Source organism: Maylandia zebra, linkage group LG6 (assembly GCF_041146795.1).
Source record: "Maylandia zebra isolate NMK-2024a linkage group LG6, Mzebra_GT3a, whole genome shotgun sequence".
NCBI lineage: Eukaryota > Metazoa > Chordata > Actinopteri > Cichliformes > Cichlidae > Maylandia > Maylandia zebra.
The window spans coordinates 25,316,362-25,332,349 of record NC_135172.1 but is presented as its reverse complement, the minus strand read 5'-3'; the positions used below and the strand labels follow the sequence as shown (position 1 = coordinate 25,332,349).

The following is a 15,988-nucleotide window of genomic DNA, read 5'->3' as shown; positions in this document are numbered from 1 at the left end:
GAGCTCATTGCGGCCTCCCGCCCTTGGCCCACACACCTGTTTGCTATTATGTTGCCATTACGTGATGCCATTTAAGGCCGGGACACAGACCTTCTCATCGCTGGATGATTGTGCAAGACGCGTTAGTGATCCTTTCTAGCTTTTGTGAACATAGCTTGTGTAAAATCCGTGACTTTGTGTAATCCGCCTTTCCCGTGTGACAGTTTTCCCCAGAGTGTGTGTGTGTGTGTGTGTGTGTGTGTGCGCGCTGTATAACACATGACCTCCCAAAAAACAACAAAAAAAAATTCCCTAATGCCATGAGTTTTCTCAATAAATAAATAATTAAGGGATGAAGGAAGAGAGAGGTGCTTTTAGATATTTTCCAGCAATATTTTCTGTTTTTTTTGGAATAAAGATCTGGTACTATAACTTTATGAATATGGACTCTCAGGAGTGTAGCTCAAGTTAACACAAAATTACAGATGCTCGAAGTCTCTAAAATATTTGGATGTCTGTAGAAACCAAACGTTCACAGGTAGGGGACTGATTTTTAGTTTACAGCTTTGCATATTCAAGGCATGCAACATTCTTTAAAACAGTGCCAATCAGATGAATGGATTCACAGGTATATAGACACACAGACTCATTTTTCCAGTATGAAACTGTTATTATTTGTTTATTTAAGAAAACCAGTCATAAGAGCTGTAAGCAAATCTGTGATGGCCAGGTGGGGCCTTTCTTTTAAATTTCATGATTTGAGATGAAGCTTGTTTCCACCACTGTGAAAAAGCAGAACGTAATCAAAATCTTGAGCTATTGTGTTGAAATGTGACTGAATAACTCAAAATTTCAAGTTATTTTCTCAGAAGTTAGAGTTACTACATTAAAGCTTTGAGATAAAAAAGACTTCATTACAAAAGCTGTTTTTTTTTTGTTGTTTTTAAGAAAATAGTAGATCATTTTAAATATAAATTATTTAAGTGTGTTGTTGTGTGCTGGTTTTTTTTGGTAAAACTGACCGGTGACTCTGTTTACTCTGAGGGGTCACAAGCTCAAAAAAAGTTTGGAAACATTTTCATTTCAAAAATTTCAAAAATATTTCACCTGAAATGAAACGAAGCAAAAGTGCAGAGCTGCATTTAATTTAAAGAAGGTCACCTGCAGGCTGATGTTGGTCTGTGGTGAGAGGAGACTGGAGGGCAGCTGCAGGTACGACTCGCGGTTGACGAAGTTGACACTGGCGAGAGTCTCACAGCGCTCTCCCTCGTAGCCGTGGAGACACTGGCAGCGGGGGTCTGATCCCACAATGACGCACTGTGCCCCGTTGAGGCACTCGTGGTTGTCACAGGGGCTGGTGCGAGGAAGGACCATCGGAGGAGAGAACTCGCAGAATAACCCACTGAAACGCACATTGTAACACACGTGGAATACCGTAAGAGTCCAGATCATTCCCTTTATTTGTTCCTTTTATAATTATTATCAGTTTGTGGTACGGCTGCTAGAACATACAAGCTTAAAAACATACTTCTTCGGTGCTTTCAGTTACAGTTGGATTTTTCATCATTTCAAATGTGAAAGTTAGACAAATCCGAAGTCCAAAAAATACCACACTGTACTATTACTCCAGGGACCTTGAGAAAAATAGTATGTTGATCTCAATAACTGACAATACACACCAGGGGGAGCTCCTCATATATCAAAAACTGTTGGCATGTGTGACTTCCTCTGTGGTACGCAGCTCACCTGTACCCTTCTGGACAGATGCAGGTGTATCCATTGACGGCATCGATGCACTGAGCGCCATTCTGACACTTATTCTCTTCACAGTCGTCATAATCCAGCTCACAGTGCTCGCCGATGTATCCTGGAATGCACTCACACCTAAAATGAACACACACACACACACACACACACACACACACACACACACACACACACACACACACACACACACACACACACACACAGAAATGCTTGTTGTTACTGGACTCGCAGGGATACAGCTGTTCTTTGTGGCTGCCTGTGGTTAGATTTGCTCTAATTGCATGTGGAAGATTTCCTTAACAATAAAAAGAAAACATGTCAATTGCTTCGTGACCCAGACAGTCCACAAATCCTAGAGAACACAAACTAATCTAATTTTTACATGATGTCAAACTGCCTCACAGAGCACATCCAGACGTAATTACACTGACCACAGCGCACACAAGCAAGGGAGCAAGGGAGTAAAAGTACAGATAAAATCTCGCCAGGGAACCTTACTAGGGAGCCAAAATCACATTCCCAACACCTCCCATCCACACATGCAAACACACACACACATACCATTTCTCTGCTGGGAAAAATCTGGAACTCAATTATTTCTGTGTGAAAAATATAAGTATTCAAATCATGCAGGAGAGAATCAAGAACCACTACTTGCATACTCTAATATCTGCATATTAGTTTATACAGGAGTGTGTGTGCGTACGTGTGCGTGCGCGTGCGTGCGTGTGCGTGCGTGCGTGTGCGTGCGTGCATGTGCGTGTTTCCAGTCTACTCACTTGTATCCCTGAGGAATCAAAATGCACTTTGAGTCGTGCTGACATGGGTTCAGCTCTGGGGCACAGAAGTCCAGTTTCTCTTCACACAGCTCCCCTAGGAACACACACACACACACACACACACACACACACACACACACACACACACACACACACACACACACACCTCATCACTTTTTAAATTCTTTGCACAGTATTAACGATAAAGTGAAATGAAAACATAAAACACATCAATATTTTAACTTCGTTGTGGTTTGTTTTTTTCTTTGTGTGTGTTTGTGTGTCAGTTGAATGGGTGCTTGGTCTCATGATGGATGACTCTCTTGTGGCCAGAATCAACACAGTGGTCCGATAAATGATTTCAGTGCTGGGAATCTTGATGCTCCAGAGAGTATCCTGATCTTCCTGAAACTCTGAACTCCAAATGAATCACTGATGAGGGAATAAACCAGTTTCCTTGACTCCTGAAGTCCACGCTGGGAATAATTACACAACCCTCTAGGGATTAATAAGTATAAGCGTGAAACAGCAGGAGATGTTTGTGCTTTTAAGCCCTTCATTTAGACAGTGATTTCTTTCGCTCACGGACTTAAAAGCAGTCAGACTTGCTTAATGCATATAAAATGTTGTTTTTTAATAATTCACATTTCAGTAACAATAGTTATTCATCTGATACATGTTTTTGGTGCAACCACTTAGTTTACCTACTGTCTGAAATATGTAAATTTAGCTCTTCTCAATTTAAGGCCAGCCTCCCTTTGAGCCTGCTGATTGGCTGACCATCCCAAACAGCAGGTGGGTGGGGATTCTGCACTCAAAGACAGAGCTGTCTGACTGAGATGATCATATTAGGATTATCTCTTCCCCTTTCCAAACAGTTCGGTATGACAGAAAAGCATAATGGCTTTAAAAGAAAAGCTGTCATTACAGTTTTTTACAGACGCTAGGACACATTTCTCAATACTTAGGTCACGTTTGCAAAACTCCTCACACAGTGAGCACAACAGAAGTCTATGTGGGCTAAACTGAGGACCAGTTATCATTGTTTTGGCACAAAATGCATTCAATGACTACATCTCTCAAATTTCATGAATCATCTTCTCACTCAGACACAACAACTGCCAAAAATCTTTGTACGGACAGGACATTTTGCATGTGCTTACATACTGTTTTCAAAACTGTTAAACTTATGGCCAAAACAATAACACAATGCAAAACTTGAAAAGACAGCAAAATTCAACAGCAATATTTTATTGAAACATATTTTAAATCTAACAATGCAGTTTAACCAGCCACAGCTTATTCTCATTGTAGATGAACATCTACACAGTTGTTACTCCTTCAATTTTTCAACTCCTTCAATTCTGGCATGCCAGAAGATTCTTTCCTAGGTGTATTACCCTAGATGACATAAGATGTGATGTGGATGAGAACCTGTGGCCAAATAGGGAAGACCGAGTAGATTAGCATTACTATTGTATGTGTATCAGTGGATGGTGTGTATACAAATTCTTGTATTTTGGGATTACTTAGTGCAAAAAAATAAAAATACATAAACATAAATACATGATGTCTGATTCATTCCAGTAACATATATTGAAATTATAAACAGAGATGTGTCCTTGTTTTACACAGGAAAACACTGTGTAATGCTACATGTTGTTAGTGTTTTTTAGGTCATTGTTTTGTGGATGACAAAGTGTGTTTGTCGGCTGTCAACCTTTGCTAGTGTTCTGGAGGAATGTGTTCATTTGAGACCTGAATGAAGTGTTTTGGTAGTTGTAGTGCATTTTGAATGTGAAATGAACTGCTTTGCCAGGCTGAGGGTCAGTTAGGAGAAATGTGTGAAGAGTTTTGCAAAAGTGACTTAAGTATTGAGAAATGTGTCCTAGCGTCTGTAAAAAACTGTAAGAGAGCTGTTAAAAGACTGTGAGTACTTGCTTGTTTACTTTGATGGCTTCTTATTTACATGTGAGTTTTTGTCACAATATCACAATCTAGATGTGATAAATATTGGTCTATTCCCCCCACGACTTTTTAGGATGTGAAATGAGCTCCAGAGAAGCCTCAAAGGTCCTGTCGTATGTGTAGAAATGAACCTTGAGCCAAACATTACTCAGTGGCAAAATACTCACCACGTTTTATTTCAGGCAATTTAAACATTTAGAGCTGTATAAACTGTTTGTTTTTTGTTCACATTAAGAAAGCTGCAAAGGAAATAATAGAGCAGATGGTGCAGTGGCAGTATAACATAGTTTTATGTGTTAAAATATCTTTTTCATACACCAGAGGACCAGTTTGTTTAATTTTTAGAAATCATTACACTGTGGTTGAAATGCATGCAAACCATAAGCCTGAAAGGAAGTTTTTAGTTCCTTAAAAAGGAACTTTGGGTGGTTAATGTACAGTACAATACTGTGCAAAAGTCTTGAGTCACCCATCATTTCTTCACATTTTGCTTCCAGCAGCCAGAGTTTCTGAAGCCAGAAGTAATTTTTGTTTCCAAAGTGTTTTTAATTCTCCGGGCTTTCTGAAATCATCCTTTGGACGTTGTCCACTTGTTTTCATTCAGAAATGTTTTTGTTTTTCAGTTTATTATACAATTTATACTGACCTCTGGATTATTCAAGCATAAAAAAGCACCTAACTCGAGTTACCTATGTGTGTTCTATCACACAAAGAACCAGTTTTAAACTTTATATTTAGGCTTTTGTTACTAACAGACTGTCACAAAACACACTGACATTATAGTCTACGAAAAATGCCAAAGACGACACACTCTGACAGGCATGAAAAGGTGCAGGTCCACCAACAAAAGCAAACCCAAATTTGAAATTTTTGGTTAAAATCTTTGTCAGTAGGTACAGAGGAGATCAGGAAAGAGGTACAACAGTCTGTATTCTAAGTTCTGTTGGTGCCTGTTTTAATAAATCTCTGCACCTTTCTCTTGTTTTATATAAACATAAAGAAATGAGTGGTAGCCCAGGACTTTTACATACCACTTTAGATATTTACGTTTCAGAAAGCAGACTGGCTTATTGTCCCAGACTTTCATTCCTAGGTGTGGAACATTAAAATGACCTTTATTAAAAAGATAAGATGTAACTCAGTATGTTTTTGTTATGGTCCAAAAAAGACTCAAACAAACTCAAATGGCTCTTAATATAACTCCTTCAATACCAAAAGCCTCCATTGTTCAACCAAACAGCTTTAAAAGCATTAAACACGCACGTTTGAGTCTATTTCAGTCTATCGTACAATCAAACAAATACTCACAGGACCCCCAAATGTTCCGCTGAAAATAGTCGGCACCAAATGCACCATTTAAGTAAATCTGGATAATAAGTACAATGTGTGACTGTTTAGAAAATTAGCCTTCTTTTAAAACTGAAAATATATATTTTGATTGTTCTGGAGGAGTGGATGGAATAAATGCAGTCTAGATGTTAGTAAGTTTGGGTATTTTAATGGGATTTCTACTTTCTAAAAATATAGATTATTGCCAGTTCCTCTAATTTCAGCTCATTCACCTGGAATGGTCATCACATGTATGCGTGAAGCAGCAAGCAGTATAACCACAGAAATCTGAGAGTGGTCTTTTTATACATCAAAGACATGCACTGCTAACACGGAGCACGACTGCATACAGTATGGTGAATCTGTAGCATTCCCGTGGATAAAGCACAGGAAATGAGGGAAGTTAGGAAGGAGAGAGGGACAGAAAGGACAGAGAGAAGAACAGACTAACCTCTCTCCACCTCATTGGTAGCAGCTGCAACCACAAAAAAGATGACAGATGATAGAAAGCAGAGCAAGATGGGAGAAAAGACACAGGACAGCAAAACACAGAAAGACAGAGAGAGAACACCGCCACATAAGTTAGCACTCAGAGATGATTAGCACAGTGCAAATGCAGACAAACAAGTAGCAACAGATCAGCGTTAGTCAGATAAAACATTTATCTTTTGTGACCTCTCTGTAATGATAGAAGACTTTTTGTGGGAGATATATTCATGCTGACTATTTCTGGAATAAAGAGTTTGTTTTCCATTTTCTAGACAGCTTCTATACGTCTACAGTTTGGATAATGTCAGTGTTAGTAAGGCGATAAAGGAGAGAAAAGAAACTTTCAGTTTGGTAAAAAAAATCAAAAGTAAAGGTTTTTGATTGAATCAAGTTGCAGCCATAAAACTCAGGCAACCCTTCCAATGAAAATAGGTCAAAAAACCTTTCTGATTTAAATTTGGCTAATCTTTCCATCCAAGTGACCGAGGTCGCTCCATAATGTAGTGGTCGACACATTTGCTGGGTAGGCAAAAGGTTGCTAGTTCCATTTCAGTCAGAGTGTAAAACTCTTCCAAATCAAACACACCCAGAGCCTTGTGAAAATGGAACAGCTGAAAGGTTGACATGGCGGTGTGATGGTTACCACATTGCCTCACAACTCTGTGCAGAGTTAGCATGTTCTCCATGTCTGCCTGGGTTCTCTCTGAGTATTCTGGCTTCTCCCCACAGTCCAAAGACATGGACTGTGGGAGGATTGGTGATTTTAAATTGCACATAGATGTGACTGGTTGTCTGTCTTTATGTATTAGCTCTGGAGCTGAGTGTCAGCTGGTCCAGGGTGTACCCTGCCTCTTGCCCTCTGACAGCTGGGATAGGCTCCAGCCTTCTTGTGACCCTGAATTGGATAAGTGGCAGAAAATGAATGGGACACTCTTCTTGTTCTAACCTGAGGACTTGTGTCCCTGCTGTACAGAGTGGATGTCATTGTAGTCTAAGGAGCTCGGAAAGAAAAGAGTCTTCTTCTTTAAGTTTCCTTGAAGAAGTTTCACCTCTCATCCAAGAAGCTTCTTCAGTTCTAAGAGCAACTGGTGGAGAGTCCCAGCCCTAGTGGGGGTGTTCCTAAGAAGGTCATGGACCCCCTATTGATCCTCTGCCTAATTACTCAAGCCAAGGTGTGAAAATGGGTGTGGGTCACAATCAGCCAAGGTTTCGGGTGAACTCATTGTGAGACCTTGCCCCAACCTGTTATGTGGCTTGCTGAGAACAAATAACCCAAGATGTGAGTGGATGTTAACCTTGGATGGTCTTAGAAAAAGTACCCCTTATGAGGTCCTAGAGCCAAAAATCGACCACGCCATAAAAAGTGCTATAAAAAGATTATACATTAATATTTTTTTCCACTTTAAATTAGCCAATCTTTTAGACCTACTTCTCCTTGAAATATACATCTAAAGTTTTAATTATATTTTGCGGATTTTAACCCTCTATATCCCGGTTTTGTCACATGAGCGCACGGCTTTTTTTGCCGAAAAAAATGAAAAAATGAAATATTTTCCATAAAATAAATTTGAAAGTTATATTTTATTGTACTTTTAATTAGGCCTTTAGATGGTTCAAAGATTGGCACCAACATACATTTTGACCTGCCATTATTTTTTTTGCAGGAGCACATTTAAAAAAATGCATCCACCTTTATGAATAAGGACAATTCCCCAAAAGGTGCTATAAAAAAATTATATATTCATATTTTTTTTTCACTTTAAATTGGTCAGACTTTTAAAACTACTTCTCCCTGAAATATTCATATAAAGTTTTAATTATATTTCGCGGATTTTAACCCTTTATATCCCGGTTTTGTCACATGAGCGCACGGCTTTTTTGGCGAAAAAAACGAAAAAATGAAATATTTTCCATAAAATACATTTGAAAGTTATATTTTATTGTACTTTTAATTAGGCCTTTAGATGGTCCAAAGAATGGCACTAACATTAATTTCGATCAACTTGGTTTTTTTTTCCGCAAGAGCAGAAAATAGTCTCCAGGCGGCCAGCCCTGCTACGTTAAGCCGAAAGCAGTGCCTTATTCCGGTGTAACTCTCTACCATCACCGGGGGCATGTTGGGTCGGAGTCCTTTCTCCAGCACACACGCCGATACCACGTGACAACAAATACGTCATTTCCTGTTGATTGAAAAAAAAAATGCACCCTCTCGCCAACCTGGGGACCAAAAAATGGTCCCGCCCGATCAGCGGGCGAAGCCGCTGCTGCACGCCGGGAATCAGGCTTCATTTTCCGCAGGTCTGTCTAAGCAGCCCGCTGTTTTCCAGCAGGGGTCAAATGTGAAGCAAGGCCGCCACCCGGTGGCCAAATAAAAAAATTACAATTCTAAGGTCCTGACTACAGAACGAAAACGAAACTTAAGCCATCGCCACTACGTTAATGGTAATAATTGTGCAGTGAAAAATAGCGTTTATAATGGGTTTCAATGGGGCGATTTATGGCTCTAGCGCGTCATGTGTATGCCGGTTTGTAGTTTAGCCACTTTAAGCTAATCTAATAAACGGAGACTGCAATTCTAAAGAAAAAAAAAAGGGTTGGAAGGTTTGGCTATATTCTATTCAACACAGTGAAAATGGCCAAATATTAAAAAACGCTGTGGATGAAAAATGGCTCCAGTACCATCCAAGGTTAAGGTGTCTGGTAAGGGATCTCAAAACTGGATTATAGATGGCAGACAATTGGTATCGTAAGATACCCCCTCTGTTCAGAGATGGATGAAAGGTGAAACGTCTTCAAGAAACTTAAAGAAGTCCAGACGCTTTTCTTTCCAAGCTCCTCAGACGTGTCCTCCAGTACTGGAAGTGTCTGGAGAATACAAAGACACAGACAGGCTGGTGTGCTGGTGTGGCCAAAAACTGTTTTCACAGCACCACACTTCAGGTTGTTTATGCTTATGAAGTCTCCCCCAGAGGCCTTAAGATACAACAGCAGAACTTCTCACTGACAGTCACGTTGCACAACCTTCAGAAAACTGCTGCTTGGCAGGTGATTGTCCTCAGATTAAAATTTGGGTCAGTTTGACAAAGAAGTTGATGTTGATGCCTGTGCGGGTGCGTGGTCCATTGTGAACACATAAAAGGGGTCAGCGTATTTTAAGCAGCCACTGATTTGTCTCATTTTGCAACTCTTGAAGGCAGGATTTTCAAAATTTAAGCCAGAAATGATTTTCACTCTTTACGGGCTGAGTGGCGTAACACTTTGATTGACTCCCAAGGTGCACTTTGGTAAGAAATTTCAAGTCACTGAGCCACAAAATTCTGTTATTCATGCCTCTAAGCATAATATTGTATGGTACTTTGTTTTCAGATGCTCTAATTTGTTCCTCTGACACACCTCTTCTCTGTGGTAATGGTGGCCTGTCTCTATGGGTACTGCAGTATTTTAGTGGCCGACATCATGCAAAAAAAATAAGAACACAACACTGAAGTAACTAAAACTGATGGCTATGACACAAACCTACAGGATCCCTGCATTATCAGGGAGAGTCCTGTATTTCTGTGTTTAAAGAAATAAATAAAATAGGAATACAGAACGGGGAAAACATGCCAGCCTCCAACATCGGCTCCTTCTTCGTTCGTGATTGTTACCTGTGTATTCTGGTGAGCACATGCATGTGTAGTTGTTGATTCCATCAACGCAGGTGGAGTTATTCTCACAGTCGTTATCTTCACAGTCGTCAATGTTGATCTCACACGCGTCACCTTCGAAGCCCTCCGGACACACACACCTGAGATCAAACACGGAAAGATGCAAGCGCTCATAAATAGGTGGATAAACACCTGTAGGGTCACATACACTACACTGAGCTCTAACATTAATGTAACTATTGATTCATCCTTATTAGATTAACAACAGACAGGATGTACAGAAGGGAAATCCATCGATTTTTCATCTATGATAAGATGAAGAGAGCAAATATTTGGTAAATTATCCCGAAAATAAAAAAAATAATTATTTTAGTAATTTTGTTGAAAAAATAAAGGTTGCATTGGTGTGCTTAAACTTTAATTTCTTGTTAGCTTGCCAGGACAAAAAACTGTAGAAAAGAGTCAGAGATGAATAACTAATGATTCAATGCAAAGTGGTGTATACAAACCTAGAGAGCTCAAACAGGTGAGTGAAGAAAAAACACTCATCATCAGCATCCTAGGCCTATAAGGAAGGATTTGGGATCACCTGATATAGCCCTAACTATAAGCTTTATCAAAAGGCAAAGTTTTAGGGTTAATCTTAGAAGTAGAGAGGATATCTGTCTCTCGAATCCAAAACTGGGAGCTGGTTCAACTATTTTTAAACACCCTTGAAACTACAAATAAGCCTGCAGCCTGAGAGTGAAGTGCTCTATTGAGGGTATATGGTACTATGAAGTCTTTAGGATAAGATGGGGCCTGAATGTGATGAGAAAGATTTTAAATTTGATTCTGGATTTAACAGGAAGTCAACGAAGCGACGCTAACATGGGAGGAATATGCTCTCTTTCTAGTCCCTGTCAGTATTCACGCTGCAGCATTTGATCAACTATAACCAGAGACACAGAGGCAGCATTAGCACACAGTTGGGAGTTTCATCCCATGATTTTATTCAGAGCAGCCCCTCGTGGGTATATAAATACATTTTACATATAATTTAGGTCCCATCGCACACACTATCAAGCTTCATACACAGGCGTGTTCGGCTGTTCTCGCCAATACTCTCAGTGGCCTCAAACAGACATCAGGTAGGGATTTTCTGCCCAGTGTGGGGATGATTGTAAGCAGTTGATTACTACTGAATAATTGCCAATATATTCAGCAACTAATTTTGTGTGGGTGGACAATTTTATTGAGTAATCATTGCAGCTCTAATAGCAAACATTGCACGAATGTGGGGACCTGTGAATATCAGACATATTTAATATCCCCTCCGTCCCCACCCCACCCCCTCACTGACACACACACAGACAGACACACACACATAAACAAACACACCTACACACACACTATCCATGCATGCTGCTCATAACGGCAGAGTCAGCTCCATCTACATATCCCCAGAAGAGAGTCATTATTCTGTTAACGTGAGCGTGCCTCAACTCTGTAACTACTACTCAGGTTTATTACAACACTCTCTCTATGACACACACACACACACACACACACACACACACACACACACACACACACACACACACACACACACACTGAGAGCGCTATATTATGGGTCTAATAAAGAGCTCTTATGCGGCACACACTCGGGTGGATTAATATCTCATTATATAGTCGGCGACAGCTCTTCACGATGAATATTCCACCCCCTGTGCTGGAGAGGGAAAAGAAATCATACACCGATGGGAATACGGACATAAATGGACAAGAAACGGCAGCAGAGGATACGGAGAGAGGGCAAAGAAATGGAGGACGACAAACGGGAGGAGCTGGGGTTTCTTAAATCATCTGCGTACGTTGTTAAGATCTGCTCGGAACGAGCACACAAACAGGCATTAGCTTCCCTACAGTTAACACTAAATAGACTAATGAAGAAAGTTCTCACAGCGGGTCTGTCCACTTTGCTCTGGAGACACAAAAGAACCAGTCTCCTGAGCCATTCGCCTCCCGTAACTTCATCACCACCTCTAATTACCGGTGCAGCATCACTGATGGAGGAATCAGCTGAGAAACCACAGATTACCTGCACGTGTGCTCTCTTGCTATCTGATCGGTGATGTATGGTGTTCTGGATGGTTGGTTTTATGAACAGATGCTTTGCGGTAACACAGTTATTGATGTTTATTTGTATTTTCGCTCAGCTCCATCATCTTCCAAGAATGAAACAGCCATAAATGTTCTGTTATTCTGAAAAGGAAGTTTTACTTTAGCACCTTGAGCACATGTCCTCTAGCTCTATCCCCCTAATCCTTACAAAACACTACTTAAAATGTATAAAGTTAAGTACCAACCGAGTACACCGAGGGGCCTGTAGCACATAGAGGACTACAGATACTGGAGTTAGAATACTATTGTATGAAATGTTCAAAAGAGAGGTCAGAACTGATGCAAGTGAGGCTCTGACATTGCAGTTCCTTTAAAAAATGTTTGATCCATTAATGCGTTTTCTTGGATTTCCCATAATGCAATGCGCCCCATCAGGTAAATGCTCACATCTTTCAGATGTAACACGGCAATACTTTCTTTTTTGTCCCAGCCAGTTTCATTATCAGAGTCCACTTTAAAAAGCTCTCTCCAGAGCCTCACAGGTGGAGTAGTACCTCCTGATACACAACAGGTGGATATTTGTGTGTGAATTAAGGAAAATGTCTCTTTAACATAACTTGCGGGTAAACTGACGGTCAAGACTAACCAGGTTGGATAAAATATCTCGAATGTCTCTCACCAAAAGTTGCTGCCTTCTCCTTCTTTCAGGTGGCAGGTTCCACCGTTCTGGCATGGGTTACTGATACAGGCGTGAATGGGTTCGTCACAGTTTTGGCCCTGCGTGCACAACACAAACACACATATGTTCAGCGCTCTCAAACAACAAAAGCTTCTTAAAATTTCCACTTATTGCATCAGTTGACTTTGAAAGTGTTGTCTCTTATCCCTACACTCGTTCACAGATGTATTCATCTGGCTCACGCAGGAATAATCTTTCTACGTGTCTGTATGTGTAAGTTTGTACTCTGCATGAGTTTTGAAAGATAAGAAGTGTTGTCTCATGGGTGTGTTTTTTTTTCTACCAGTGAGTGATTATAAAAGATGCTTTGAAAGAGCAGGTGAATATGATTCCTTTTGCTTTCTATGCTGGGTGTACCTTAAATCCATAAGGGCAGGTGCAGCGGTAGTAGTGCACAGGGTCATTGGCACATGTGCCGTCGTTCTTGCAGGGGTTGGACAGGCAGGGATCACACTTAGCCTGGATATTTATATCCACTGGGCCTATATGGTGCACCAATCCACACAAATAAAACATATACACAGGAGAGATGATTAACAATGCATAAAATTTGGCACATTGGAGAGTAGGAACACTGACTCGATTTACACAGAGGGCTGTACATTATTAGGCAGCTGCAAAAGCTTCAAATGTCAACTTTTTCTGCAGAAGACAAGGATGGTGATTTTTACCCTGCATTCTATATACACTTACTGGTCACTTTATTAGATACACCTGTTCAATTACTCGTTAAGGCAAATATCTAATCAGCCAATCATGTGCAACTCAATCCAGGGGCATAGACACAGTCAAAATGACCTGCTTGAGTTCAAATCAAACATCAGAATGGAGAGAAAGGTGATTTAAGTCACTTTGAATGTGAATACTTCAGTCTTTCCCAAACAGCCATTTCTATGGTTTACAAAGGATGGAACGAAGAAGAGAAAAGATTCAGTGAGCTGACGCTCTCTGGACAAAGATGCCTTGTTGATGCCTGAGATCAGAGGAGAATGGTCAGACTGCTTCAAGCTGATAGGACGGCAGCAGTAACTCAAATAACCTCTCAAATAGCATCTCTGAATGCACAGCATGTCGAACCTTGAAGAAAATGGACTAGGGCAGCAGAAGACCACACCAGGAGCCAGGTTTATGGTTTTAGGGTAAATGGATGGATCCATCCTTCCTTGTATCAGTAATTAAGGCTGGTGGTGTAGGATATTTTCTGGCACACTTTGGTGTTTAAAATCTTTTCAGCACCACAGCCTACCTGAGTACTGTTGATGACCATGCCTATTCCTTTATGACGACAGTGTATCCATCTTCTGATGATGGCTGCTTCCAAAGCTCAACTAATCTCAAACTGGTTTCATGAATTCACAGTCTCCAAATCTCAATCCAGCAGAGCACATCTGGGTAAAATGGAAGATTCTCATCATGGATGTGCACCCAATAAATCTGCAGCAACTGTGTGATACTATCATGTCGATATGGACCAAAGTCTCAGAGGAATGTTTCCAGCACATTGCTGAATTTGTGCCACGAAGAAACAAGGCACTTCTGAAGGTAAAAGGGGTCCAACTGTGCACTAGCAAGGTGTATCTAAGAAAGCGTCTGGTTACTTTTACTATGTTGTTTAGTATTATCACGAGGAGGTTTCACTTGCTCATATATTACAAGTATTGCTTGAGAAAGATGACATTTCTTTGCAGAACCATATCATGTACAGAAAACACAAGAACACAATGCTGGTCAGAACATGAGGGTTGGAAGGGAAGCGGAGCGGTTCTGACTGAACAGAGAGGAAAACTGGGACGGGACTGTCTCAAACTGGAGAATCTGGGATTGAGTAGAAAATACCATTATAAGATACTTTACCTGGCACCAGAAAACCACAAGGCCCGGGGACTTCTACAGTGCGTCAGTCAGATTAGGTCAAAAATAGATTTCAGTCTTGTGTTCAAAGTTAAGTGATAGAATAAGGTTTCAAGATTAACAGTAGCATTTTTCAAGCATCAAGAATCTCAAGGAAACGTATAGAGTTAGTATATACATGTTAAAATTAACATTAACGTTTTTGCCCAGTGAAAACAATATCACAGTAAGTGTAATATATACATAGTGCTGTTTTGATTTTTGGCAACTTGTGGTCTCCTTTGGGAGTTCTCCTCAAGTGTATGTATGTTTGCTAGCACAAGACCAGACACTGATTTAACTGTATTGTGTCGTTTCTTTGTCTAGCTCCTGGAAAGCATTGTATTGCTGCACTACAATATGTCCATTTACCTGTACAAGTGAACTTCTTGGAGGGTGTGGTCAGTAGAAGTTTGTCCGTCATGTCGCCGGGCCCGGCACAGCGAGCAATGCCAGGCTCCTTATACCCGCTCTTCACCCAGTCTGACAGCCACTGCATGTGACAGTCACAGTACAGAGGGTTGGCGCCCAGAGCCCTGCCAGCCGATTGGACAAAAAGTGAGACAGCAGAAGAAATAACTGGGAGCATTTGAATCATGGTGGTAACAGTGTCACTGTTAGATCAACTTATTTCGGTGTTAAATAAAGTCGACCATGAAGCTTTCGGGAGTGGCGGTGTTTGGATTGTCACTCTGATCCACCCTTTCCTTGTCACGTCTGGTTTCAAAAACCCAAGCTGGTAACAACCACAACCCTCAGCTACAAAACCAAGGGGCGACATCATGGTGGCTACACCATCATTTTATATAAAGCCTTGGGTATTAGAACTGTCTGTTACAAGCACTCTCCATGGTGCTGATCCTTGTGAGCGCCTCACGTAGACTCACCAGGCATCTGCACCCTGTATGACCACGGTGCTTTTTCTGCAGCCTGCTTAGTTTTTTTGATACTGCACTAAAAAATGAGAGCAATACCCAGTGTTCGCACTCTTCCTCTGTATGTCTTTCTCTTTTGTTCATTTCAGCCATGAGATCGTTGTCGAGGCAACACTCAAAGAAAACAACAGTAAAATAAAGTAAAGCAGAACAAAACCTCATCAGCTTGTTTTCTTTTCAACAAAATATTTCTGCTTCATGGACTTCTCGTTAGAATATATAATCATGACTCTCTGATTTTTCTGCTTCTGCTCTGGGCGTCCTCGTCACAGTGGGAGTGGGCTTTTTATGTTTTGCATTTAATTATTTTAGCAGATTTCCCTGAAAATTCATTAACTACCAGGGGGGAAAATCCCTGGTAAT

General features: G+C 40.6%; 1 protein-coding gene across 9 annotated transcripts in view; it reads right to left on the bottom strand.

The window, feature by feature from the left end:
• The window catches only part of slit2 (slit homolog 2 (Drosophila)), a 104,644-nt gene that overhangs the window by 6,672 nt on the left and 81,984 nt on the right, over positions 1-15,988 (bottom strand). For 5 of the 9 annotated variants that reach the window (XM_076884925.1, XM_076884930.1, XM_076884926.1 and 2 more), the window contains 9 exons: positions 15,063-15,226; positions 14,655-14,687; positions 13,158-13,282; positions 12,741-12,838; positions 9,959-10,098; positions 6,274-6,297; positions 2,526-2,619; positions 1,726-1,863; positions 1,141-1,381 (listed from right to left, as the gene is read on the bottom strand). In XM_076884925.1, coding sequence (XP_076741040.1) covers positions 1,141-1,381; positions 1,726-1,863; positions 2,526-2,619; positions 6,274-6,297; positions 9,959-10,098; positions 12,741-12,838; positions 13,158-13,282; positions 14,655-14,687; positions 15,063-15,226 — 1,057 coding nt within the window. The remainder of the gene's footprint in view (positions 1-1,140; positions 1,382-1,725; positions 1,864-2,525; positions 2,620-6,273; positions 6,298-9,958; positions 10,099-12,740; positions 12,839-13,157; positions 13,283-14,654; positions 14,688-15,062; positions 15,227-15,988) is intronic. The other 4 variants (XM_014409074.4, XM_014409076.4, XM_076884928.1 and 1 more) reach the window with 3 other exon arrangements.